Genomic DNA, 26910 nt, shown 5'->3' with positions numbered 1-26910 from the left:
GGAGCCAAGAGAACAAGTGACAGGAAAAGAGGAACGGCATCCAGTTGCGGCAAGGGAGTTTATGTTAGATTTACAGAGAATTCCTTCATGGAGTGGGTGGTCAGGCTCTGGGACAGCGGCGGAATCGCCACCTCGGGGGTGTTTAAGCAGGGGTGACGCAGTGGCTCGCAGCACGGCTAGCGAAGAACACGGTGGTGGTGCCAGCACTGGGACCTTCGAGCTGTGCTCGGCCTCCCTCAGCCCCTCATAGCTCCTCTGTCCCTCATGGCTCCCCTGTCCCTCATGGCTCTCCTCAGCCCCTCACAGCGCCTCTGTCCCTCATGGCTCCCCTCTGTCCTTCATGGCTCTCCTCAGTCCCTCACAGCACCTCGGCCCCTCATGGCTCCCCTCTGTCCCTCATGGCTGTCCTCTGTCCCTCACAGCGCCTCTGTCCCTCATGGCTCCCCTCTGTCCTTCATGGCTCTCCTCAGTCCCTCACAGCACCTCGGCCCCTCATGGCTCCCCTCAGTCGCTCATGGCTCTCCTCAGACCCTCACAGCGCCTCTGTCCCTCATGGCTCCCCTCTGTCCCTCACTGCCCTCAGTCCCTCAGCACCGCCCCCCACTGTCATGGCAGCGCCTCTGCGGCGGGAAGGTGACCGGGCCCTGCCGCGCATGCGCGGTGACGCTGCCGCCGCTGGGCGGGCCAGGGCGACGCCGCTTCCGCCCGGTGCCAAGATGGCGGCGCCCTTTGTCTGGTCGGTGTCACGGTGAGGGCCGCGGGCTGCGGGTGAGGCCCCGCCGGGCCCGGCATGGCAGGTGCGGCACAGGGGCCCCGGGAGAGCGCTGGAGGGGCTGGGGAGAGGGCTGAGTAGGACACCGGCGCTGGGAGGGGAGGAGGCTGCGGCCTGGCTCGCTGCCTGTGGGGTAACGGAGCCGCTTTGGGGGTCACCCCGGTGCGTGGCCCCCGGTTCTTTGAGGGCAGGCTGCGGGGGGGGGCGGTCCTGCTGGCGGGCCCTGGGAAACGGGGTGCTGCCGGCCGTCGTGGCGGGAACGGGGGATTGTCGCGGTAGGAACGAGGGGCTGCCGGATATCGTCAGGGCTTGTTGGCTGCTGCGAGGGGAGCGGGGAGCTCCTGGTTATCCTGAGGGGAATGGGGGCTGGTGGCTGTCTGAGGGGCAGCGGGGAGCTGTCGTGAGGGGAATGGGGCTTCTGGGTGTCGTGAGGGGAGCAGTGGGCTCGAGGTTGTCGTGAGGGCACCGAGGGGCTCCTGGCCGCACCCCCGCCCGGGGTGTCCCCGGCCGCTGTGTCCCCCGCCAGCCGTGAGGTGACTCGGGGCGAGGCCATGGACGAAGCCGTGTGTCCCCCGGGCTTGGGGCATCTCCCTCCCCTCGGGCCCCCCAGAAATCCTCCCGGTGTTGGGGAATGGGGGTCACAGCCCGGAGGCAGCCCCAGACACATCCCCGCACCTCAGGGACGGGGAAACCGCAAGGAAAACAGGGTTTTCCCCCGTTCTGGCGTTCTGCCGAGGTGACAGCCCCTCCTGGTTGTCCGTGCCCTCTGCGGGTCGGCATGGGTGACACATTTCCTGGACCTGCCGCGTTTCCTTAGTTTTGTTTCTGCATCTGAGGTTTCTGCCGAGATTCCAGCCCTCAGCCAGCATTCCAAAGGGTGTTTTTCCCCGAGGAGACAAGAGTTGGTCATCCCTGGGTGCTGCAGACACAGGAGGGGTTTCAGGGCAGATCTCAGGCTCAGGTGGTGTCTTGGTGTCCAGAGCAGCACCAGCACATCCGTAAGCCTGAAATCCAAATAATCCTCAGGATGTCTGTTCCCTGTGGGGTGTCCAGGATGTCCCTCTCCTCGTGTCTTTCTCATTCTATTTCCTTTTCACCACATTTTTTCCTCTTTGTGATCATTTCCCCTCTCACAGCTCGCCTTCTGCTTCCGACCACAAGCTCTGCACCCCTTCCCTGTTCCATGATCCATGTTATTATATGGAGTTGCTCCGCTCAGATCAGCTCCAGACTTCACTTTTTTCATGAAAACCGTTGCAGGATCCGTTCCTGGAAATGAGGACAGAGCCCTGTGGGCAGAGGCAGCGAGGGTTGGGGCCGCGTTGTTCCCCGAGCTGACGCACGAGGCGGGAGATGACGGTGGGTAGGAAACAAACCCCCTCTTCCCTTTCATCTTCCCAGCACGGATGGCTGGGTGGTGACAGCCTGGAAAGGCAGTGTTTAACTCACTGTTTTTTCCAATTTAGGGAGGTTTGAAGGTTTTTAATAGGTAGATGTTCATGTGGCAGGGAAGGGGAGAGGTAATGTCACTAATTAGCGAGAGTGCTTAGCAGAGCTCGCGTGGGAAGCTCCCAGGGACTGCAGCTGCTGTATTTATCTGTGTGGAGGGTGTGGGTGGGCTCATAATGAACTTCTGAATGATTAATTGGATAATGAGAGACTCAACAGCCTCGTCAGGGAGAGGTCGGGAGGGGAACTGTCTCCCCTGAGGGGAAATCAGAGGATCCCCAGTCCTGCATCAGGGATTTTGTACCTTCAGCACCCAAGACTGGAGGTTTAAAATGGAGGTTTTCCATCCCATTTTTCCCAGGATGGCTGCATAGAGACTGACCTGAACACCTGGAAAGGGGAAATCTCTGCAGGAGAGACACAACCCTCTGGCCCGCGATCCTCTGGGTATCTCTGCTCCCTGCAGCACAGGGGTGAGCTCGGGCACCACTCCTGGGGATTGGGTCCAGGTGTTTGGGATTGTTAAACCTCAGAGTCAGGGGTTTTGGTGGGTAAAGGTGACATTGGCTGCTGGGTGTGGGTATAGAGAGCTCATCCAAGCCTCTCCCTGCTGCGCTTCCACGGGAGCTGGAACGTGACATTACAGGGGAGGCTACAGAAAATAGGAAGGGTTTTTTTTTGGGAGGAGCTGAGTTTCCTGGATTTTTACTTCCTTCTCAAAGCTGGGGAGCAAAGCTGAGACGAGTCCATTCCTGGAACGTTAGAAATCATCGTTCAGATGCGAAGTGCCTCCCACAAATTCCCCAAAATACCCTTTTAGTGCATGGAGCTGTCAGGATTCCTCAGGTTCTCCTGAGCAGAGAGCTCTGCGAGCACGGAACACAGCCTCGTTTACCCTACAGGGAAAATGCTCCCCCTTTTCTCCAGAGCTTTGCAAACCACAGTGGGCCATGCTGTGCAGGATCTTGACCCAAGTACTGTTTTTTCTGGCTGTCAGGGATGTATTTTGGGACAGGCTGGGTGAGTTTGGAGGGCTGGGGGTAAGCCAGGGCAGGGAATTCAGTGCAACGACAAAATGGAATGGAACTTCCTCTCTCTGTGTGTGATCCAATGCTGTCACAGAGGTCCTGGCCTCTCATCCACAGTAGAAGGGAATGCCTGTGGAAGCTGAGTGAATCCCTGGGAGGAAAATCCTTCCCTGAGTTGCTGGCACCCGCAGCTGACAGGAGGAGGCTCCCTCTGAACACTGATCACTGGAAGGAACAGGAGCTGGAAGTGCCTGACTTGGAAACTCCTTCTTCCTGACTGGAAACTCCTGATTTAAGAGGTGATGAAGTGGAAAAACAACTTCCATGGGCTGGAAACTTTCAGAGACCCCAAGCATGGAATCCAGGAGTGTTTCCCTAGCTGTAACCTTCCTGCTCCAGTGTCCAGAGCTTTGGGGACTTCCTGCATGAACAATAACTGGATAGTCCCTGTTTCCTTTCTCCCCCCTCCTTGCCAATCCCTTGAAACAATCCCTTCAGCACCGGAATCATTGTTGGAAGACAAAGCCAAGTGAAAACCTTCATTCACCCTACGGATGCAGCTCAGGAGAAAATCCACAGTGTGGCACTTTGCTGCTGGAAAATTGGGGTTTTGCCATGATTCCAGCAATTTGCAGCATTCCTTAGGCAGAGCTGTGCTCCAGGCCTGGAGAACTCCCTCTAAACACATAATCAAACATAAAAATTCCTCATTGTCGTGACATGAGCAGCTGGAAGAGCAGGAGCTGGAAGGTTTGGATGAACACTCCCGTGCTGTGGCCTTGGCAGGAGCTGTGACACAGAGGAGGGACGATGGCACTTGTATCTGCAGAGGTGACAAGGCTCCTGCTCACTGCTTGGACCAGCTGAGGAACAATAACTGTTCTGAATATTGTCATGGTTGCTAAAACCATCATGGCTGTTCTGTCAACTCCTTCTAGCCCTGTGTTGGAGTCGTGGCTGTTCTAGGAGAGGGTTTGGGGTTGGATGAGAGGAGCTGAAATTCACCTTTTTGGGCCGTTTTTTAACTACGAGGGCAGTCAGGTTGTGTTTTGTGATCTCTCCTCCTCCATGACCCCTTCAGTGGTTTCACCACACACCTCACCCCCAGCCCTGTGGTGTCTTTTCCCTCCCACAGCCATGGATTTCCCGCAGCACAGCCAGCAGGTGCTGGAGCAGCTGAACCAGCAGCGGCAGCTGGGGCTGCTCTGCGACTGCACCTTCGTGGTGGACGGCATCGACTTCAAGGCCCACAAGGCCGTGCTGGCCGCCTGCAGCGACTACTTCCGCATGCTCTTCGTGGACCAGAAGGACGTGGTGCACCTGGACATCAGCAATGCTGCAGGTAGGCCTGGGCTTTTTGTCCAGGATCCCTCCCAGCTTCTTAAAAAAACACAGCTTGGGCTTCGAGGTAGGCTCTTCAGCTCGTTTCAAAATGAAGGAGTGAGGGGTGAGGGCTTATTTCTGATTGTGTCACCTCCCCTGCAGGCCTGGGCCAGGTTCTGGAGTTCATGTACACGGCTAAGCTGAGCCTGAGCCCTGACAACGTGGAGGATGTGCTGGCCGTGGCAGGTTTCCTGCAGATGCAGGAGATCGTCAGCGCTTGCAACGCACTCAAATCTCTCTCTGTGCCCCCAGAAAATCCCCCTGGGGTGAACCAGCAGCCCCCTGAGATCGGTACGTACCCTCCTGGCTTCCCCTCACCCAGGCGAAGTCATGATTTACCCATTTACACTTCATGCAGTCCAAAATTTATCCACTTGTGCTCCTTGGCCACCTTGCAAACCCAGTTCCCGGGTGCATCTGCTGTGCCTGAATAGGGTTTGATCCTCTTGGGCAGAACCAGCAGTTGAAAAATTGCTGCTTCTGTGAATTTTGTGGGATTTGGGAATCTGCTAGCAGCAGCAGCTGGATGGTTCTCCCGTTCCCTTGCAGGAGCCGACAAGGTGCCGGCTGATGACAAGACATCGGCGGTGGCAGAAGCTCTGGGGGAGCCTGACAAAGCCAAAGCAGCTGCTCCCGACACCGAGGGGAAGGAGGGGAAGCCGGAGGCCGCGGCACAGCCTGAGGTGCCTGCGGAGCAGCCGGCTGGCCAGGAAGGTGAGCCAGCGAGAGGTGACAGCCTGGGTCCTGCTGTCACCCCCAGCACACCCTGTCCTGACACTCCGGCGCTCACAGGGACGGGCGCTGCCATCCAGGAGGATCCCAAGGCCGACGTTCCCGGGCTCCCGCAGCCGTTGGAGAGCGCGGTGGGCAGCGGCAGCCTCGCAGCCACGGACACCACCGGGACAGTTGGTGAGCGGGGCTGGGATGAAGCTGGGCAGGGCTTGAACCCTCGTTGTTTGTGGAATTAATTGTGTGAGTTTTGTGAGGCACGGATCCTCTGGGAGCAGTTTTCCTGGAGCATAGTGAGGAGAGGTGGGGGAGAGGTGGGAAATTCTCCTCTGCCTGCACAGGTTTTGGGAATTCAGGGCTAATCACCTGTAAATTCAAAGTGATGCCAAGCAAAAGTGATGATGGATGAACTTTCACTTCCTTTCCAACTCAGATGTTTCTGTGATCTCTCTGGGGACAGGGGACGCCTAATCCCAGTCTCTTTACATTAGGAAATACAGGTGGATTTGTGACTCTGGTGCCACTCCCAAATTTGAGCATCCCCATTTTCTACCATCCTACAGAGATGAAGCTGGAAAGGAAGGAGGAAGAGGGGGAGATGATAGTGGAGGAGGAAGATGAGGGTAAAATCCCCAAGGAGGAGCCTCCCCAGCTGGAGAACGGGGAAAACACTGAGGATAACGAGTCGGGAAGCACGGATTCCGGGCAGGAGAACTCCGGGGAGCCGCGCCTGCTGCGCTCCGGCACCTACAGCGACCGCACCGAGTCCAAGGCCTACGGCTCCGTCACGCACAAGTGTGAGGTGAGGCCAGGCTCCTGGGCAGGGCTCCAGGTGCCACTGGGTGCCCTGGGGACAGTGGGGTGACAGTGCCTGTCCCTCCATCCTTAGGACTGCGGGAAGGAGTTCACCCACACCGGGAACTTCAAGCGGCACATCCGTATCCACACCGGAGAGAAGCCCTTCTCGTGCAGGGAGTGCAACAAGGCCTTCTCCGACCCGGCTGCCTGCAAGGCCCACGAGAAGACACACAGGTACAGGTGGAGCCAGGGAAAGACACCTGAAAAATCTGACGTTTGCTGGGAGTGGTTGAATCCTTTGAAAATCCACTGGTGTGTTGGTGTATCGGAGAGATTTGTCTTTCTGCCTCTGCCTCTCTGTCACAGTCACAGAATAGTCCTGGGTTGGAAGAGATCCAAAAGGATCAAGTCCAAATCCTGGCCCTGCACAGACACCATCAGAATCCCATCCTATGTCTGAGAGCATTGTCCAAATTTGTGTTGTTTCATGGACTCCCTGTCCCTGGAAGTATTCAGGGTTGGCTGGGGCTTGGAACAACATGGTCTAGTGGCTGATGGGGTCTGATGGAACAAGATGAGCTCAGAGGTCCCTCCCAACCCAAGCATTCCGTGATTCCTGGGTCTGGCTGGGTGTGACATTCAGACTGGGGCAGTGAGACCCCAGTGCTGGGTGTGACATTCCCCCCTCATCCCAGCCCACTGAAGCCGTACGGCTGCGAGGAGTGTGGGAAGAGCTACCGGCTCATCAGCCTGCTGAACCTGCACAAGAAGCGGCACACGGGCGAGGCCCGCTACCGCTGCGAGGACTGCGGCAAGCTCTTCACCACCTCGGGCAACCTGAAGCGGCACCAGCTGGTGCACAGCGGGGAGAAGCCCTACCAGTGTGACTACTGCGGGCGCTCCTTCTCCGACCCCACCTCCAAGATGCGCCACCTGGAGACGCACGACACCGACAAGGAGCACAAGTGTCCCCACTGCGAAAAGAAGTTCAACCAGGTGCGCTGGGGAGAGGGGCCAGCGTGGTCCTGGAAGGGAGATTTGTCCATGGGATGCAGTTTGGGGCTTCCAGAGTGGTCCTGGGATGGTGGTGTATCCATGAGGTATAGTTGGGGGTCCAGAGCAGTCCTGAATGGGTGGATTATCCATGGGAGTCAGCTTGGGGGTCTTGGAGCTTGGAAAGAGTGGTTTATCTATGGGGTGAAGCTTGGAGATCCCAGAGGCCACTCCAAAAGGGATCCATGGGAATTCAGGTTGCTCTGAAGGGAGACAAGGTGGTTTGGGGCTCTCTTCATCCCATTCTCCATCCCCAGGTGGGGAATTTGAAGGCTCACCTGAAGATCCACATCGCAGATGGGCCCCTGAAGTGCCGGGAGTGCGGGAAGCAGTTCACCACCTCAGGTAACACAGGGGAGAGGGGCTGAGGGGCTGTGTGACAGCACTTAGATGGTCTGGGGGCAACAAGGAGTATTCCGGGGCTGGATCAGAGCCAGAGGAAGGATTTCATCCCAGCTTTACGGTGCCAGTGTTGTGCTGCATGAATTCCTGGTTTTCCCCATGGAGCCATAGCCTGGAAAGGAGATCCTCATCCAAATGTTGGAGATGCGGATGTCTCCTCCCATCTTCTCTCAGCCTTCTGCAAAGCCAGAGGGTTAGAATGATCCAAGTGGAATCTTTTGATCCCCTCAAACACTGGGTGCTTGTCCTGGCTGTCTCCACTTCCACGTTATTGCCTGATCCCAGGCAGGGTGGAGCCAACTTCCCTTGATCCCTGCACAGTCCCTGCTCCCTGAACAGCACCAGGCTTTCCCAAGGGAGCTACTGGGGCTCTGGGAAGGAGGAAAAGGGGGAGGAGGATCCGGTGTCCTTCAGCCTGCCCTGCTCCCAGGTAACCTGAAGCGGCACCTGCGGATCCACAGCGGGGAGAAGCCGTACGTGTGCGTGCACTGCCAGCGCCAGTTTGCCGACCCCGGCGCGCTGCAGCGCCACGTCCGCATCCACACCGGTACGGATACGCTCCTGCCCCCCGAGGGTTCTCCTTCCCCTCGTGCTCCCCACCCACCTTCTCCTGTGCTTCCCCAGGAGAGAAGCCGTGCCAGTGCTTGATCTGCGGGAAAGCCTTCACCCAGGCGAGCTCCCTCATCGCCCACGTGCGCCAGCACACCGGGGAGAAGCCCTACGTGTGCGAGCGCTGTGGGAAGAGGTGAGGATTCCCGTTGGGAATGCTGGGAGGGGCACTTGGGTGGTGGTGGAGTATCAGGGGGCACCTCCACTCGCTGCTCCCAGCCAGGTGCTGTTCTCTGGAGGGAGGGTGGAGGTGCCAGAGTGATACCATGGATTGTGGTCACCGTGGTGTCATTCCCCAAGGTTCGTCCAGTCGAGCCAGCTGGCCAACCACATCCGTCACCACGACAACATCCGGCCCCACAAATGCACCGTCTGCAACAAAGCCTTCGTCAACGTGGGCGACCTGTCCAAGCACATCATCATCCACACAGGTGGGTACCTCCCAGAGCCCTGCACCGCCCCGGGCATCACCGCCTCACCCACCCCCATTCCCTGTCCTCTGCCAGGGGAGAAGCCATTCCTGTGTGACAAGTGCGGGCGTGGCTTCAACCGCGTGGACAACCTGCGCTCCCACGTGAAGACTGTGCACCAGGGCAAGGCTGGCATCAAAATCCTGGAGCCCGAGGAGGGCGACGAGGTCAACATCGTCACGGTGGCGTCCGATGACATGGTGACATTGGCCACCGAGGCGCTGGCTGCCACCGCTGTCACGCAGCTCACAGGTGAGCTGGGGGCCCATGGGGTTCCCCGAGGGAGTTCAGCCATTGGGGGGGCAGCTAAGGGAGCCATCCAGAAGGGATGGTTAGTAGTGGGGTGCAGCTGGGAGGTCCTGGAGTTGTCCTGAAATGGAACCTTATCTATAGGGAGCAGCTGGCTGGTCCCAGAATTGTCTCCAGAGGGAGATTCATTTATGGGGGTTCAGCTTAGGGGACTCAGGAGGCATCCCAAAAGGGAAATGCACCCATGGAAATGCAGCTTGGGGGTCTTGGAGATGTCCTGAGAAGGAGGTTTATCCATGGGGTGTAGCTTGGAGGTCCCATATGCCATCCCAAAAGGGAATTTTATTCCTGGAGAGGAGCTTGGGTGTTACATGAGGCCCCCCAAAAAAGGAAAACTTACCTGTAGGGAGCAGCTGGAGGGGCCTGGAACTGTCCCGAAGGTGAGGTGAATTTATGGGGATGTAACTTAGAGGTCCCAGGAGCCACCCTAAAAAGGAAACTTGTCCATGGGATGCAGCTTGGGCATCTCAGGACTGTCCTAAAAGGGGGCTGGATCTCCAGGGAGCAGCTTGGGGTTCCAGGAGACACCCCAAAAATTAGATTTTTCTGTGAGGGGCAGCCTAGGGGATCCCCAGAGACATTCCAGAGGGGAAGCTTATCCCTGGGGAGCAGCGTGGGTGCAGTGGGGCAGTCCTGAAAGGGAGGTTTATCCATGAGGTGTGGTTTGAGGGGCCCAAGAGTCACCCCAAAAGGGAGATTCATTTGTAGGGGGGCAGTTTGGGGCTTTTCCATGGGGTGCAGCTCAGAGGGCCTGGAGCCCCCAAAGGTGCTGGAGATTTATCCAAGGGCCTGGGCAGCCTCACATCCCACTGGAGCCGCTCCCAGCCTCAGCACCGGGTAGGATCCATGGTCGGGGGGGAATTCCTGCCCAGCCAGGCCCCCGTAATGTCCCTGTCCCCCTAATGTCCCTGTCCCCCCTGTTCCCACAGTGGTGCCCGTGGCGGCCGCGGTGACAGCAGACGAGACTGAAGCACTTAAAGCTGAGATCACCAAAGCGGTGAAGCAGGTGCAGGAGGCAGGTGAGGCCAGGAACACCGGGAAAACCGGGCTGGCTCCTCCCATCGCACCACCCCCGTGCCTCCCCCATTTTGGTGTGTGTTTCTCTCTCCCTCGGCAGACCCCAACACGCAGATCCTTTATGCCTGTGATTCCTGCGGGGAGAAGTTCCTGGACGCCAGCAGCCTGGCGACGCACGTGCGCATCCACACGGCCCAGGCGCTCGTCATGTTCCAGGCGGAGCCCGACTTCTACCAGCCCTACGGCGCCGCGGGCTGGCCGGCAGAGCAGGTCATCCCCGCCGGGGAGCTCCTCTTCCGCCCCCGCGACGGCCCCGAGCCACCCCCGGCCGCTGCCCCGGCCCCCCCGGCCGAGGGGCCGCCCCCGGCCCCCGAGTGACCCCGCCCCCGCCCAGCCTTTATTTAAGAGACAGCTCGGAAATGGTGTAAAAAGTGTATTTCTGGAAGGAAAGAGATGGAATAAAATGCAGTATTTTGTAAGGGTTGGTGCTCGGCGAGGGGGCTGCGGCTTCCCCCACAAGGGGAGGTTTTGGGGTTCCTGCAGAGCTGGAGCCCAGTGAGGGGGGGACTGAAACACTCCAATCGCTGCTGAGAGTGTGGTGTGTTAAAAGCAGGGATAGATAAGATGAGAAAGGATAAAAACGGTGTTTTCAGGTTTTCAACCCCATCCAGAACAGCAGCTGGGGATTTTTGGGGTAAAGCCCCAAAAGACCCTCACCTGCTGACCCCCACCGAGGGAGGGGTGTGGAGGCAGGGAAGATGCGCTTGTTTGGGGATAGAAACAGGAAAAAAGGTGCTGCTGGATGGAGGTGGGGGATGGGAGCCACTCCTGCCCCACCCGGGGCCTGGGGCTCAGCTGGGCACACCCACAAGGGACCCCCAGGCCCTGGAGCTGGGAAGGGGGGGCTGGGGGTCTCAGGGCCATGTGTCCATCCCTGTCTGTCCCTATCCCGGGGGCTGCACTGGCTCCAGCCTTGTCCCCCCCACTGCTGGAGCTGGGGCGCTGCAGGACCCCCAGCAGGTGGGAGGGGCAGGAGCCCCAAAATCTGCCCCTGTCCGTGTGTCCAGCTGGACACTCCCCCCCTGCTCTGTCCCCTCAGAGCCCCCAGCTCCCCATGGTGGGGAGGGAAGGGAGACACATGTCCAGCCAGGACAGACGGACACGGAGATGGCTGCAGGGACAGACAGACATGGAGATGGCTGCAGGGACAGACGGACACGGAGATGGTTGCAGGGACAGAGACACGGAGATGGCTGCAGGGACAGATGTGGACAGGACGTGGAAAGCTCTGTGGATGGCTGGACAGTGGCAGAGACACACGGACAGGTCACCTTCGGGCTGGACACAGTTTCACATCCAGTTGGACTCCTGGACACGTGCCTGTCCATCCATGTGCCCACCTGTGCAACCATCCATGTGTCCATCTGTCCTCATCCCTGCTCTCCAGCCTGGGGGGGGTTGGAGGATTCAGGACGGGCTGCGCTGTCCAGCCAGACACATGGACAGGGCGGTTGGTGTTGGGCAGTCACGGGAAATGACTGGACAGATGGACAGACAGATGGATGGACACAGGGATGGTTTGACAGGCAGACACAGACAGGGACATGTCCAGCTGGACACACGGACAGTTCTGTGGATGGACACATGGCTAGCTTCATTCACAGCCAGACAGAGGGACCATTGCAAACAGGGCGGTTGGTGTTGGGCAGTCACTGGAAATGACTGGACAGATGGACGGACGGATGGATGGACACAGGGATGGCTTGACGGGCAGACACAGACAGGGACGAATCGCTGGTTTTTGGAGAGGGGCCTTGGGGACAAAAAGGGCATTTTTGGGGCATTTATGCTTATGGATGGATGGGGAAGGTGTCTGTCCAACTGGATGTACAATGTCCGTGTGTCCAGCTGGCTGTACAATGTCCAATTGTCGAACTGGACACACAATGTCCAACTGTCCAACTATACATACAATGTCCAACTGTCCAACTGGATGCACAATGTCCATCTGTCCAGCTGAATGTGTACGTCCACCTATCCACTGGACACACAACGTCCGTGTGTCCGGCTGGATGTACAGTGTCCAGATGGACGGACAGCTGGACACAGGCATGGCCATGCTGATGGACGGAGCTGGACAGACCAACAGGGGAAGTTCAGCTGGGAATGGGGATGGTGGATCTGTCAGATGGACAGAAGAACAGGGGAGTGTCCAGCTGGACAGATGGACATTGTACGTACAGCTGGACAGATGGACAGTGTACGTCCATCAGGACACAGACATTGTACGTACAGATGGACAGTTGGACATTGTATGTCCATCTGGACACATAAACACTGTACGTACAATTGGACAGTTGGGCAGGCACCTGCTGAACCAGACACCTTGAGGGGCCTTGGGGACAAAAAGGGCATTCTTGGGGCATTTACGCTCATGGATGGAGGGGGAAAGTGTCTGGCTGGGCATGAGCATGTCCAGCTGTCCAACATTTGTCCATTTGGATGTCCATCCATCTGTCCGTCCGTCCATCCATGTACAATGTCTGTGTGTCCATCTCACAGATCCATGGAATGGGTGGCTGAAGGGGATGGGCCAAGATGGACGGGCAGGCCCAGGCCCAGGCCCAGCTGGGTGGATGGACGGACGTTGCACGGACACCTGGACACACGGACAGTTCACACCTGGCCAGACACCCAGGCAGCGCCCTCTACCCCCAGTCCTTGCACAACACCCCAAAAATGCCCCTTCCTACCTCAAAGGCACCACTCCGAAGCCAGCAGGGTTGGACCCTTTCCCCCTGCCCCAGCAATCTCCGTGTCCATCTGTCCAAGCCCCATCCGTGTCTGGGGTCTGTCCATCGGTCCTGCCTCTCTCCCCCCTCCCTGGGGGAACAGGGGGAATCCAAAGTCCCACCCTGACCCCCCCAGTGGGACTTGGGGGTCACTATGGGGTGTCCTTGGCCAGGCTCCCCACACCCAGCTCCATCCTGGGGCACCAGCAGCCCCTTTTTTCCCTGGTTTTATCCCAAAACAGGCTCTGTTCCGCCCCCCATCCTCAGCCTGGGGCTGCAGGGGGAGGGCCTCCCTTGGTTTTGGAAGCCACCCCCCCAAATTCTGTCCTAAACCTCCTTTTTTACCACACCTGCTTGATTTTAACCCATTTACTCCAGCCTTGATTAGGCTTCCCACTTGCACCTGGCAGGGATTTGGGTGGAAAAGCAGTGAAAAACATCAAGTCTGGCTCTTACATTTCCAAGCACGATGAATGTCAGCAATCCAGGGATAATTTTCGGCGAGGAGTTGGTGTGCGGTGAGATTAAAAGTGGGGCAAACCCTGCGATTTCAGTTTCCACAAGTATTTATGAGACAGGAGGGAAAATCCAGAGGAATTGGGTTTAGTGTGATGAAATGTCCTTTTTTCCTGGCTGTTTTTGAGGGAGAGGGGGTGACCCCTCCCTGGCAGCCCCAAAGCTCCTTCCCCTTCCCCCTCCCCACGCCGAGGGACGAGGTCGGGGCGCTGACGTGTTTTGTATTTTTTAATAAAGTTCGTAATCCAATGGACACACAAAACAAAACTGCGCTGAGAAAAAAAAATAAACCAAAAATAAACAAAAAAAAAAACCAAGTTCCATAAATTAATTAAGTGTTAGGGGAGGCGAGGGGGGCCGGGGCAGAGTCTTTGTACAAGTGTATAACACTTCCACAGCTGATGAGACGAGGGGATGTTTAAATGAAGCGCACTTACAAATGAGTGACAATACAAAGTCTGAGTATGAAAATAAGATTTTTTTTCTCTGAAAACACATTTTTGGCACAGATTAAAAAAAAATGTATGTTGTGGGGATTTGATTTTTTTTTTTAAAGTCAGTATTATATATATTTATATATATTATATATATATTTATATATACACACACCCACTGAGTTCTGCATATCCCACCAGGAAGGAAAAAAGCTCTCCCTTTTGTTTTGTTGTTTGTTTTGTATTCTCTTGTTTTTCAGTGTAAACTGTACATCCCAGATGAAGAGAAGACGGCTGCAGCAGGGGCAGGTGGAGGAAGAGGAAGGTTCACATCCAGAAAAAATAACCCCCCCCAAAAAAATAAACAACCCCAAAAGAAGGAAAAAAAAACCAACAAAAAACCCAACGAAACAACCAATAAAATAAAAAATGACTGTGAAATGCTCCTTGACCCACAAATCTCAGCAGAGTCCCTGCGGAACGTCCACGGCGCGGTCAATGTGTGTCAGGACATCCAGAACGTCACAGCGTCTCCAACTGTGCAAAGTCCGAGTCACTAATTTAGTGCAAAGGCAGTTCAGGTTTTTATTTTTTTCCTTTTTTTTTTGTTAAAAGAAATAAGCCACCCTTTTCTCTTTTTTTTTTTTTTGCTTTTTTGTGTTTTTCCCCAAAAAGGAGGCACAGGAACCCAAGCCCAGTCCACCTGCTGAGTGCATCAGTTGTCCATAAGCTAAAGCAACATGTAAACATCCAAGGTTTGATCGAGGCCGGTCAGGCAGGAGGCTGGTTTCTGGCAGCATATTTCTTGTTTCATATCCTTCTCTCCTTCTTTTGAATTAGTTTTATTTTAAAATTAATTTTTTTGTGTGGTTTTTTTTGTGGGCTTTTTTTTTTGTTGTTGTTGTTGTAGTTGTTTTTTGCTGCAGGGCCTTGGAAAAATTAAAAAAAATTAAAATAAAAATAATAAAAAGTCAGTAACTGGTAAACAGCTCATACCGACGCGATGACAATCATCAGGTGAGGAGAGATGTTGGAGATGCTGGCGAGGAGGTCTGGGGCCAGGCGGGACAGGTGGCTTTCCGAGAACTCGCAGGGTGGGAAGATCTGCAGAACGTAGGCAGGCTGCAGGGAGGGAAACACCACGGATGAGAGGCAACCCACACCCACAGAGGTTTAAAAATGGCACATTTCAGTGATGTTCTGGGTGCTTAAAGGATCCTAAATCTTGTGTAAGAAAGAAGACAAGGGTTTTGTTTCCCAGGTGGGGAGTTTTCCACACCACGGGTTGATTTTGCTGGGACAGGCAGAAAAATTCCCATTAATTATAATTTCAGTGGTTGCTCCAAGTGCTGGGCTCATTCTGGGCTCCTTACACCCAGAATTAAATTGCAGGTTAAATTGCAATCAGTGTAGCAACACACCTGGAATAAATCCTCCACAGGACCAAATGCATTCTACAAGAAAACACCATCTGTCTTGGAAAAATCAGGATATGGGGAATAAACCAAGACTCTACTTCAGAGATAAAGAGCTGGGAAATGCATTTGAGAAATGCCCTTCAGCCAAAGATGATGAACTGGGAACACACCAAACACACATTTGGGGGTTTTTTTGGCTTTGAGGTTGCTTTCATCGATTCCATCACTGATTATTGATCCCATCAAAAATTTATGGATTCCATCCATAATTTATGGATCCCATACATGTCTTTGATGGGTGACGGAAATGTGGGGGCTGTTTGACCAACAACCCCAGGCAGATCCAGCAGAAGCCCGAGCTGCCAGTGCAATTACAGCCTGCTCTGGTGTCCCTGTGGCACTGCAGGGCTCTGTGCCCATACCTGGTTGGAGCCGGGGTTGGGGACGTTGATGATGCCTGCAGCCTGCTTGGCCTGCAGGTAGCTGATGAAGGCGGCCTTGAGCGACTCCGTCTGACTGACCACGTCCTCCTGGTCCCGGCCGCAGGGCAGGGCCAGCAGCAGGCAGTAATCGCTCTCCACCTGCAAGGGAAGGACAGGCTCAGGGAAATGCTGGAGGAGGGGGTGTTCTCCAGCCATCCATCCACTATCCATGGGGGAAAACCCTCACTTTAAACACCATGATGTTACAATTTGTATCCCAGAGAAGCTGTGGCTGCCCCATCCCGAGAAATGTCCAAGGCCAGAGCCAGGCTGGACAAGGCCTGGAGTAACCTGGGCTAGTGGAAGGTGTCCCTGCCCATGGCAGGGGGTGGGATGGGCTTTAAGGCCCCTCCAACCCAAACCAATCTGGGATTCTGTGATTCCCTGTGCATCCCTGAGAGCAGTGTCCAAACGCTCCTTGGGCTCTGGCAGCCTTGGGGCCGTGCCTATTCCCTGAGGAGCCCACGTGACAGAAGCCTGGTTTTGGGGAACCCTGGTGATTTCCAGCCCCGCAGCTCTGAGCTCCCCAACCTCCCCCCTGCCCCAGGCCGGGCCCTCACCATCATCCTGCGCGCGACGCCCTCGAGCTGGGAGGCCTCGAGCCGCATGCGCTGCGCGATGCGCAGGGGGGGCCCTCCCTCGGGCGCCGGCAGCGACCGGTGCGCCAGGACGTTGTTCCCCGACACGAAGTGCAGCTGCACGGCCGCCGTGTCGTTCTTGAGAGCCAGCAGACCCTGCCAGACAATGGGGTATTTCTGGGAAGAGAGGGAGAGAGTATTAGACACAAAGCAAGGAGAGTGGGATCTGAAACGCAGAGCTGCTCTGCCACCAATACTTCCATCAGAGGTTTAAAGGCTCAGCAGAGATGTAGCACCAGATCAAGCCTCCACAGGCCAGGCTTGGGCTACATCCTGCTAAATCAGAAATTCAGTCCTTTTCCTTCCAGCTGGCCAGCCAGCCTGCCTGGGTGGATCTTGTCATCCCAATCCCTCCAACGCCCACCCAGCACAAGGCTGTTCCTGAATGCTGTGCTCCCTTTTACTCATGGACAAATTGAGAAATAACAGAAGAACTGCTCGAGGTTACATGGGAGACATTTGGTGCTGAACACAACTCTCAATTCCTTTTGGTACCTGTTCCTCACTGCCTCCCTCCTCTTCCTCGTTTTCTACACTCGAGAGAGTGGTTTTTCCTTTTTATTTAAATGAAATACACCAACTCTCTCCCCCGCCTATGAGGAAACACTTTCCAGGAAAACGCTGACTTGTAAACTGACTTGGAACAGTAAACATGGCTAAAATCCATTAGGGACAAAACAGCCCAAAACCCAAACAATGCCTTTTCTGCATCTGAAGTTTTTGATGCAAGAAAGGTCAGATTTGGTGCTATGGCTGAGACAGAACCAGGTGATTTCGCCCCGGATCAGGAGCACGACACTCACTGTCAACAGCTGGACCATGTCCACAGGTCTCTGGGACACAGGGTGAGGGGATGGCTCCTGTTTGAGCGTGGACTGGGGCTCCGGGCGGCTGAGGGGCGGCCCCGAGGTCGTGGGGATAAACATGGATTGCTTGGGAACTGCCTGCGGCTGGTGCGGCGATGGAAGCTCCTGCTTCATGGAGATGGCGACGGGCGAGGGGTAGGAGGTCTGGCTCGTGTCCCCTTGTGCCCTCTGGAGGTGGACGTGGGGGTCCATCTGTGCTGTGTGCCTGTTCACAGAGGCGTGGTGGCTCTGCTCCGGCCCTGCTGCCGACGGACCCTTGGGATCCTGCGGGATCTGAGGGGTCTTGCTGCGGACTGGCTGGCTGGGGTGCGAGTGCTCGCCCTCCGGCAGACCCTGGGAAGCAGGCAGGGGGAAAAAGGAAAGATGTTTAGGCCGAGGGTGTATTGAACCCCATTATAAGGCTGCCAGGACACCATGAGATTCCTGATGGAGACATTCGTGTCACAGCAGCAGCCCTGCTGCGGCAGCACCTGGGACGGTCTTCCACTTCCAAGCCCACCTGAGCTGAAACACCATTCCCTGAATCCTGCCCCAAGCCCATCCTTAGCCACACCATCCATCCAAGGATGCCTGACCCATGCACACCTTGGTACTGACCATTCTCCCCGTGACACCATATCCAGAAATCTGCAGGCACCTTCCCCCCTCCTGGGTGGAGCTCCAGAGAGATTCAGGAAATGAATGGGTTGTTTTGGCTTCCTTTGATGCTAAGCAGCATTTGAACCCCATTTCCCATAAGAAACAGCTCCAGATTCCAGGGAGACAGCTAAAAGGTTTTCTTTCTCACCTGGGATGGGGTCATGCTCCGGGAGGGCAGCCCGATGGGCGAGGCGCCCGGGAACTGCGGATGCCCAAGCTGCGCCGTGTGGTAATTCCTCATGTCTCCGTACACGGAGCGGTAATCGTGGAAGGAGCTCCCGGCAGGATGCATGATCTGCACCCCGTGTGGGACCACCACAGGCTGCGTCAGGGGCAGCCCGGGCAGCTGGCTGCCCGAGGGCACGCTGAGCAGCCGCGGCTCGCTGTGGGGAGAGTGGGCCATCTTGCCTTCCGAGGATTTGGGAGTCTCTTTCCCGGGCTGCGGGGTCTTACTGACCGGGGGAGTTTTGACGGCCCCCTCGGGCGTGCGGGATTGTCGCGTTTCCGAGTGGTGCTCGCCCACGGCGGCCATGTGCGGGTGCATGATCATCCTGACGTCCCGCGGGACGTTGTACTGCTCCAGCCGCAGGCTGCTGGGGTGCATGCGGTAGTCGGGCTGCATCACCAGCACGTCGGACTGCACCGGGGCTGGCCCGCGGCACACCGCCGTGTGGTGGAAGTGCAGCTCCTCCTCGGGGGGATGCTGGGAGGACAGCGGGGGCATGACGATGTCTCGGATGGGCGCTGGCTGGGGTGTGCTGGATCGCTGGGGTTTCATCTCCATCTGGGGTTGCAGAGCAGCTCGAGGGGAGTGGAGCGCTTCCGGGCGGATGCCATAGGGAATGCCGGAGAGAGGAGGGGTGTTCATCCTCACCTCACCTTGGGACAGATGGCCCAGGGACACAGTCTGTGTTACGCTGTGGGGGGGCATGATAACAGATTGCTCGGGATGCATGCTGGATATGTACTGAGGAACGGGAATTCCCGGCGCCAGCATGACTGGGGTGCTGCTGGACAAAGCCGGAGACGAGGTACTGCCGGGATGACAGGCCCGGGGGAACGGCGATGGCGAGTGCCCGCTGGTACGCGGTGAGTGCGGCTCCTGCTTGGTGACCCCCAGGTGGGAGATGGCCCGGTCGGTCGGGGTGCTGGGGCCCGAGCTGACGTGATTCGCTTCCGAGTGCATCTTCCCAGAGAGGGAAGGGTGGTGAGGACTAACCCCAGGACTCAGGTTGGAGGGTTGCAGAGTCTTTGTCTCCACTTTCAGAGCAGCTGGGTCAGACAGTTTTTTGTTCACGACCATCTGGTTATGGACCAGCACAGGTGGAGTGTTTACGGTCTGCGTCAGGACCTTGCCGGGCTGCGATGCTGGGGTCTGGACAGCGAGATGGGACGAGTCGGGCTTGTCCAGCGCAGCGCGCTCCTGTTTGACGGAGGAGATGACGGGCGAGGTGTTGTAGGGCTGTGTTCCAAGTACCAACGAAGAATGGGTGGAAACAGTCCCATAGCCTGTCGAGGTCTGGGAGCCTTTTGGTGCCGGCTGGGATGGCGTGATAGGCTCCTGTTTAATCTGAGACTTGGATACAGACTGCTGGAACTCAATGTCCACAGCGCTGGCTGGGGGAATCTGGCTGATCTTGGCACTGATTCGCTGAGGACCTTCTGTCTTCTGCCCTGAGTAACTCAGGAGCACCACACCTTCCGAGGTGTTCACCCGCAGCCCTGGACTGGACCCAGTTTCCACAGGCCTCTCCTCGATAATAGACATTGATCCTGGATGAAACCTGCTATTATCATTCGTACTTGGCCTCTGCTTAAATTTCGGCGAGGGAGCATTGACGAGGCAGGTCTGGGTTTGGGGAGCTTGTTTCACCAAGGTGATCCTCGGAGCCTCCTCCAGATCCACGCTGTGGGGCATCCTGCTGATGACAGAAGTGGCTTTGGGAGCAATCACGGTGTTGACCTTTTCCTTCTCACTGAACACTGGCGCTTCGGCCACCGGTGGGTCCAGGGCGTTGGTGACAGGAACGGCTGGCTTCTCCTCGGAAACCGGCTTGATGGCCTCCACGGCAGGGTGGAGAGGTGTCTCCTCCAGGCATGGCGCACTCACCGGCTCCGTGTGCGTCGTTGTCACGTGCGTGGAGGTTATGCTCGTCGCTGAGACGTATTTGGGCTCCATGAGGATCTTCCTCAAAGTGCTGGAGTTTGTGTCAATATCTGACGCCTTTGTGTCCGGTGGGAGTGCGGGTGGGGGTGTGGAACGGGCACGGGGCTCCTCGTGCCTCACCATCCACTCCGGCACCTTGGCAGCACCAGAGTGAAGGGGAACGATGGTGGTGGGCACTGGGGTGGGCAGCTTGGCCGCCGCCGCGGGAACAGCAGGAAGGGCTGCGTTTGGGGCACTCGGTGGCGTGATGGCAGCGTTCTCCAGGGGCGACCGGATCTTGAATCCACTCTGACTTCCCTCGTCAAAGGGGACGGGCGGGGGGCCCAGGTCCAGAGGAGCCGGAGCAGGCACCTTTGGAGAAGTGCTGGTCTCAGGGACAGTCTCATGTGCAGCCATGACGTCAGCAGCCACAGCCTTGGTGACATCAGAAGCACTTGGCTCCATGGATGCTGTGGGCTTGATTTGCTTTTCCTCCTTTGAGGGTTCTTCAGCTTTTGCCTTTACTTCATTGGCAGGGGGTGATTTGCTCTGCACCCTCTCTGGCTCAAAAGTGTTGACTTCGGTGGCGTCGCCCTTCCTACTTGTGCTCTTCTTGCGTCTCTGCCGCGTGGTTTTCTGACGGCTCTTTTCCTTCCGAGCAACTTCAGCCTCCTGCAAGGTCTCGGCCTCCTGTGCAGAGTTGGAAGATTCACTGAAGCTGATTTCAGATTCCTTGCTCTCAGTCTCCAAGGCTGACGGGACAGAGCCGGGCACCGGCTGCACCACAGGCTCGACGGCAGCCTCGGTTTCTAGGATATTGTTCACTGCCTGATCTGTCTCAGGCTCCATCTCCTCCCGAGGAGACTGCAACACCAAGGGCTCTGTGGGGATTTCAGCCTCAGATTCAGCAGGATATGTTGGTGGTGCAGGGAAGCTTTCGGTCTCCCCAGAAATATCATTGATGATGGAGCCGATGGCTGCTGCCAGCTCCGTTTCACTGGCCTGGTGCGCAGGTTTATCTGCCTCCTCCTCCTGACGGACTTCAGCCACATCTGTCGTTGGCTCTTTGTAGGCAGCAATTGTTGGAGGAGTTTCCGTGAGCTTTGCAATGTTCTCCACTGCCTGCTCGAGCTCAATCTGCTTTGCTAACTGGGCAGCCTCAGGCGACTGCTTGGGCTCCCGTGTCACCTCCTTTTCCATTTCTGGGAATGAATCTTCTACCTCATTCTTAGAGAAGTGGGGTGGCAGGATGTCCTCTTTTGGAGGGCTCTTCATCTTGGGTGGTGACACTGCCACCGGCTCTGCCTCCTCTTCAGTGGGCCGCAAGGCGCCCTTGACTTCATCAACGTTGAGGCGTATTTCTACATTTTTGAGACACACAGATGCTTTATCAACAACGGTTTTGGTATTTTTGTACCGTCCCCTTTTGGATTTTGTAACCTTTTCTGGCACTGGCTTCTTCTCAGTGATCTCAACTGTGGGGACTTCTAGCTGATTTTTCTCCACATCCAATTCCTTCCGATCACGTTTCTGCTCACTTGCTGCTGGCTCTTTCTCAGCAGCTTTTGCTTTATTGCTGTTGTCACTGATGCTCGATTCCTGACTGCTTCTTTCAGCAGCATCTTCAGATTCAGCCGTGGTATCAGCTTTTTGTTCATTCTTCCCTTTCTTCCCCTGTTGGCTGGCAGCAGCTGATGAGTGAGTGTGTGTGAGTTTCTGGGATCTAGGAGACCTCCAACCCTCTGCAGGTTTAGGAGCTTCCACAGTATCTTTAGTTTCAGCCTCCTCCACCTCTTGTTGTACCAGTTCAGTCTTTATTGGAGAGATGTCCTCCTCTGGCTTACGGCGGGTTTTGGGAGGTCTTCCCCTCCTCGGGGTTGTGGGAACGGTAGTCACTGTTTCCTGTGGTTCCTTTTCCACTCTCTTCCTGGTGGATCTAGTGACCTCCATGGAGTCCTTCACTGGAGATGGGCCTTCATTGTCCCCTGTGGTAGCATAGACTGACCTCACGTTTCTGCGCCTGGTCCGGCCTATTGGCAAGCTCGGCTCCACGTTTTCCGGCTCTGCAGCAGAACTTGGGGATTTAGCAGCATTCCTTGAAACCTTTTCTGCCTCCGCTTTCAATTCAGAAAGCTTCTGGGTCTCCCCGCGAGGAGAGCTCGACCTTTTCAGTTTTTCACGGTCAATTCTTTCGCTCTTCCTCGTGACGGGCTTTTCTGTGACACTAGCTGCAGCCGACTGCACGGGAGTCTTGGACCGTTTACTTTTATAGGACTTTTTATCTTTTACAACAACCGGAGTTTCCACTTCCATATCATTGTCAGAAACAGGAGGCAGGACCTCAGCAGCCGCCTCCACCTTTTGACTCACACCAGCATCGGTGTTGGCAGAGGGTGGAGGATTTTCCTCTTTAGGTTCCACAGCCTCATCTGACTTCTGGCCTAGCTTGGGTGGAGGTGGAAGCAGCTGGGCAGCCTCAGGTTCTGGATCTACGCTGATGTCTGCATCAGAAAATGAGGCCCCAGGAGTGGGAGGTTTGGTATCCAAGTATGAAGGATGCTCTATTGCCACAGCATCTTCCTCTGGCGCCAGGGCTGTAGCAAGAATTTCTTTACTTGTTTCTACAACTGGCGGAGGTTCCACTTGCTCAGGAGGTTCCATTTTGACAGGAGCAGCAAGTTCAGGAAAAGATTTTTGTTCCTCTGCTGCAGCAGCAGGTTCAGAAGGTTTCTCTTCTTTGACAGAAGCTGGTTCCACCAGGACCTTTTCATTCACTATTTTCTCGGGAGCAATGGGAGCTGGTTCCTGTGGGAGGACAGTGACTGAAGAAGGACCAACAACTGAGGAAGGTTTATGTTCTGTTTCTTTACTATCAGGAACCATTTCTGGTGTTTTCGGCCGGTTTTCTTTATCTTCCTGTTTCTCCACTTCTTTTGGTTTCTGATCTTTCTCCTTTTCTTTCTGCTGCATTCGCGTCAGCTCAACAAACCTACTGTGGAAGAGAACCACCGGCTCTTGCACCAAATCAGCTGTGCTGTTCGTCCCATCAGAGGAGGACTGTCTCCCGTACAGCCTTCCAGAGATGAAGTCCAGATCATCATCCTTCCTCTCTAAATGCTGCAGGCGTTTGGAGTCCTGTTCAAAGATTGAACTGTGCAAAAACCGAGAAGCAAACAGTTCCTGCCGCTCTTGTTCCTCCTCTTTATGATCTTCTTTCTTATCATCCAGTTTTCCACCTTCGGAATCAGTTCTGATTTTTTTCTTTTTCATATACCAGGATGGAATAGGTCTTGGAGCCGAGTCAACTTTCTCTTTGTCTTTATTGTTTCTGAAACTAGCAAATCGTGAATCCCAGTCTAGAAAGGACCAGTTTTCCTCCCTGGAGGAAGAGAGGGATTTAGCCCTTTCAAGCAAGGCCTTTGTGTCAGGTGTGATTGTCTTGTCCAATGCAAAAGAGTAGAATTTGTTTCTTTCTAAGGAACTGGACTGGAGTCTTTCCTCTCTTTCACGGAACTTCTCTTCTCTGTCCCTTAATAAAAAAGACAACCTGGAACTCTCTAACAAGGATGAGGTTTTTGGGGAATGGGGCTTGTTTTCACCATCGTCATCCGAATCTGAAGGCACCTCCCCAGGTTCCAGGTCTCGGACAGACCGTTTCCGTATACTATCTCTTTTCACAATGCTGCTTGGAAAGCTGATATCGACTCTCCCAGGCTCTTGCTTCACTTGGGTTTCCCACCTACTTGAGTCTTCCTCAGAACTCAGCACAGAGAGTTTTATTTTAGCCATTTCTGCCATCTGTTCCCTTCTGCTGGAATCATAAGGATTGAATTTCAGCGAATCCTCCCTGACAGTCATGTTGGAGTATGAAAGACCCTTTTCTTCTATTTTAGGTGACTCTTTGGTTTCCTTCAATGGCATCAACCTTGGAGAATCAAGCGTGTCGTCATCCTCATGGAACGGGAAGTGCCTGATGCTTGGGGAACAGGACATCCTTTCGGAGTCCTCACTCACCTGACGAGAACTTCTGTAGTTCCTTTCTCTCTTAGTGCTGATTTCAAAGTCAAACTGGTCAGTCTTTTTCCTTTTACTTGGTGGAGAGTCATCGGTGACATCTTGTGGAGGCTTTCCCACCTCATGAACCAGACTCCGCTTTTCATATTCATCCACATCTTTCTTTGGACTGCCAAACTTCTCTGACTTTGCTATCTCCATTTCCAGCTGCTGTTTCAACCTGCGACTTTGCTCCATCTGTTTCCGGTAGCTCTGCGTGTGGTCAATGTCGATGCTGATTTTCTCCTCTGTGTCAGCCGACTGAGGTTTCTCTTGGCCAAGTTTATGGTCTGGTGTTTCTTCAGGAAGGCTGGAGTAGTTCTTCTTTGTGTCCTCTCTCTCCACTCCCTGCTCGTCCAGCAGCTGTACCTGTTTATGCTGGGGTTTTACTGGGTTCAGTTTTTTAGGAGGGAGTTCCTGAACTTCCACAGGTTCCTCAGGTGCCTCCATGAGCCTCGCCTGCAGATCCAGGGTGGGACGCATGCCAATCCCACCAACATTAAGAGTGTCCTGAATTTCTTTGGGACTAGTAACAGGAATAAGCCTTTCCAGTTTGAGTTTTTTAGATTCCCTTTTAAGCATCTCCTTCTTCAAGGGTTTTCTCTCCAATTCTCCTTCCCTTACCACTGGTGCTTCTCTAGACGATGCCGTCGCATCAAGCTGCTTTTTCAAAACCACGCGTGCATCCTCCTCATCTTGGCTGCTCCGTTTTGCATCCAGTTTTTGCCTGTCAGGTTTCGGATTCGCATCTGCAAAACGCCTTTTACGAGCCTCCAACTTGTCTAAATCCACTGCATTGGCCCCCTCGGAAGTTTGCTCTGTCTTCAAGTGCTTTTTAGGTTTAACTTTTCCCTCCTTGTCCACCACTTCGATGTGACTGGCAACGGCTTTCTCCTTCTGTACCTTGGTTCTGACAGGTTCTAGTTTAGACTGCTCCGACTTGGCTTGCTCAGCCTGGGATGTCTGGGTTTTCTGTTCAAGCAGTGGGGATTTCAGAGTGTCGTTATCCAGCTTTGCCCTCAGTTTCTCCAGCGCAGGCTGATCGATCACCTTCCCCTCCTTTTCCTTCACACGGGTCAGCACAACACAGGGCATCAGTTCCAGGCGGTTCTTTGCTGTCCCTTCTTTGTCACCCCTTTCTTTGCTTTGTTTACTGTTGCCCTTCAGTTTTTCTGGGCTGGGCTCTCTCTCATTCTCCTGATCTGTTTCCGAGGACTGAGAGCTGGGCGAATGGATTTTCGCTTTTCGTTTCTGTTTATCTGTTTTCTCCTTTTCTATTTTTTCCAGCTTTTCCTTCCTCACCAAGCGCTTCTCCTTGTCCACCCTCTCCTGCTCGAAAACACGCTCTTTCTCCACTTTCTCGTTTTTTGCGTATCGCTCCACGCGGGCTTTGTCCAGCTTGTCGTATCGCGGAGGGGACAGCGAGCTGCAGCTGCCGCTGCGATCTGAGGACCTGCTGTAAATCCTCCTCTCCGAGTCGCTCTGCAGCCGTTCCGACTGTGAAGGGGACGCTCCGGGGCTCTGCGGGCGTCGGGAATGCGTTGGGCTCTGGCTCCGCTCGATCGGTCTCCGCTCGTGGTCTCTGTCCCGATCGGATTCGAACCGTTCCCTCTCCCTCTCCCTCTCCCGTTGCCTGTAGCTGTACTCCCTGATGTCCTGCTCGTACGGATCTCCCCGGTAATCCCGGTACTCGCGTGGGTCGTCGTAGTATCGTGGGTCGTAGTAGTCTCCTTGGTAGGGATCCCACTCGGCGTAGAATTCTCTGCCCCGAGCTGGGTATTCCCGCCGAGGATCTTCGGGATACGTCCCTGGGGTCCGAACGGTCTCGTAGTAAGTACGGTCAGGGGCGTATTCGTAGGATCCTCTTCTCTCGTCTCTGCTAAACATAAGAATAAACAGATTCTAGTTCTCCTTCTCAACCAAGGTACTCTGTTACCATAGCTTTTTGCTACGTAAAGGAACCATTTTCTGATCTTTTTTCCTACGTGCATCAAGGCAGCTGCACACAGAGGTTTGGCAAGGAACCTGTGTGCAGTGGACTAAATACTTTTGTTAACTTATCAAATACCAAATGTACTTCATGGGTAATGTCATAACAGCTCTTCCAAGCATTGTTTCACCACCCTCACTCTTTTGTCAAATTCAAACCTTGCATGAAATGAGGGAAAAACCAACACAGCACCTGTGCACCCACACAAGGCTGGCAGGGTGAAGACACCCCTTTATCCAGATCCTGAGACCTTCATTTGACTCTGAAAACATGAGTCAAATCAAAGTTCAGGCATGGAATCTCTCCATTTCTAAGCAGCAAAGTGATGGTAAGATTTCTTTAAAAATCCTAAGCCCTGCAAGTGATCTTTTAATTCCCAAATTAGCTCTTTCACTGCATGTGACTTGCTGGTGTTGACTGTTTACAGTAAAACCAAGTCAACAAACATCAGGCTGTTTATAAGATAGGTGAATTCATTCAGCGAAGCAAGTCAAGCAATTAATGTTGTTATTTCAGTACCTCCACACAGCAAAAATAAGTGATTTTTAAGACTGAACATGGCAGGAAGGTGGAATAAAGCTGGAGTTCTAATTCCTCATCATTACAGTGTGTTTTGCACACTCTGTACTAAGGTGGGGTCGGGCTCTGCTCCCAGGGAACAGGGACACCAGGAGAGGGAATGGCCAAAGGCTGGGCCAGGGGAGGCTCAGCTTGGACACCAGGAGGAATTTCCCCTTGGAGAGGGTGGTCAGGAAATGGAAGGGGCTGCCCAGGGAGATTTGGAGTGCCCATCCCTGGAGGTGTCCAAGGAAGGCCTGGATGTGGCACCCAGTGCTCTGGGCTGGGGACAAGGAGGGGAGGGGACTGAGGTTGGACTCAATGACCTTGGAGGTCCTTCCCAACCTAAATTATTCTGG

The 26910-nt window shown here is 55.0% G+C and overlaps 2 protein-coding genes across 11 annotated transcripts in view; one reads left to right on the top strand and one right to left on the bottom strand.

Moving 5' to 3' along the window:
- Positions 1-669: 669 nt before the first annotated feature.
- On the top strand, positions 670-10498 carry ZBTB17 (zinc finger and BTB domain containing 17). 6 transcript variants are annotated; one of them, XM_041463525.1, is made up of 17 exons: positions 670-797; positions 2033-2131; positions 2583-2730; positions 4385-4591; positions 4735-4923; positions 5182-5346; positions 5425-5541; positions 5925-6163; positions 6251-6393; positions 6855-7155; positions 7470-7557; positions 8045-8161; positions 8239-8359; positions 8524-8654; positions 8730-8945; positions 9932-10021; positions 10120-10498. In XM_041463525.1, exons 2-17 carry the CDS (start codon positions 2126-2128, stop codon positions 10395-10397), a joined length of 2556 nt encoding a protein of 851 aa, XP_041319459.1. In that variant the 5' UTR covers positions 670-797; positions 2033-2125; the 3' UTR covers positions 10398-10498. The 6 variants fall into 6 exon arrangements, with proteins under 6 accessions (XP_041319459.1, XP_041319458.1, XP_041319456.1 ...); XM_041463524.1 differs by having other exon boundaries at positions 5853-6163; XM_041463522.1 differs by having other exon boundaries at positions 2583-2694; positions 5182-5541; positions 5853-6163.
- A 1938-nt stretch (positions 10499-12436) lies between these two features.
- Positions 12437-26910, bottom strand: part of SPEN (spen family transcriptional repressor) — a 65729-nt gene continuing 51255 nt past the window's right edge. For 3 of the 5 annotated variants that reach the window (XM_041463551.1, XM_041463554.1, XM_041463553.1), the window contains 5 exons: positions 17953-25882; positions 17103-17498; positions 16222-16416; positions 15602-15760; positions 12437-14883 (listed from right to left, as the gene is read on the bottom strand). In XM_041463551.1, coding sequence (XP_041319485.1) covers positions 14752-14883; positions 15602-15760; positions 16222-16416; positions 17103-17498; positions 17953-25882 — 8812 coding nt within the window. In that variant the 3' untranslated portion in view covers positions 12437-14751. The remainder of the gene's footprint in view (positions 14884-15601; positions 15761-16221; positions 16417-17102; positions 17499-17952; positions 25883-26910) is intronic. The other 2 variants (XM_041463552.1, XM_041463555.1) reach the window with 1 other exon arrangement.

The sequence above is a fragment of the Pyrgilauda ruficollis genome, unplaced genomic scaffold (genome assembly GCF_017590135.1).
Source record: "Pyrgilauda ruficollis isolate IOZ18807 unplaced genomic scaffold, ASM1759013v1 scaffold165, whole genome shotgun sequence".
Lineage (NCBI taxonomy): Eukaryota > Metazoa > Chordata > Aves > Passeriformes > Passeridae > Pyrgilauda > Pyrgilauda ruficollis.
Note: the sequence above shows the minus strand (reverse complement) of the source record. Positions and strands in the feature narration are given on the sequence as shown.

Coding starts and splice junctions, on each gene's coding strand:
- ZBTB17 (XM_041463521.1), top strand. Junction 4,924..5,181: donor CCAGCAGCCCCCTGAGATCG/GTACGTACCCTC, acceptor GTTCCCTTGCAG/GAGCCGACAAGGTGCCGGCT. Junction 7,558..8,044: donor GAAGCAGTTCACCACCTCAG/GTAACACAGGGG, acceptor CCCTGCTCCCAG/GTAACCTGAAGCGGCACCTG.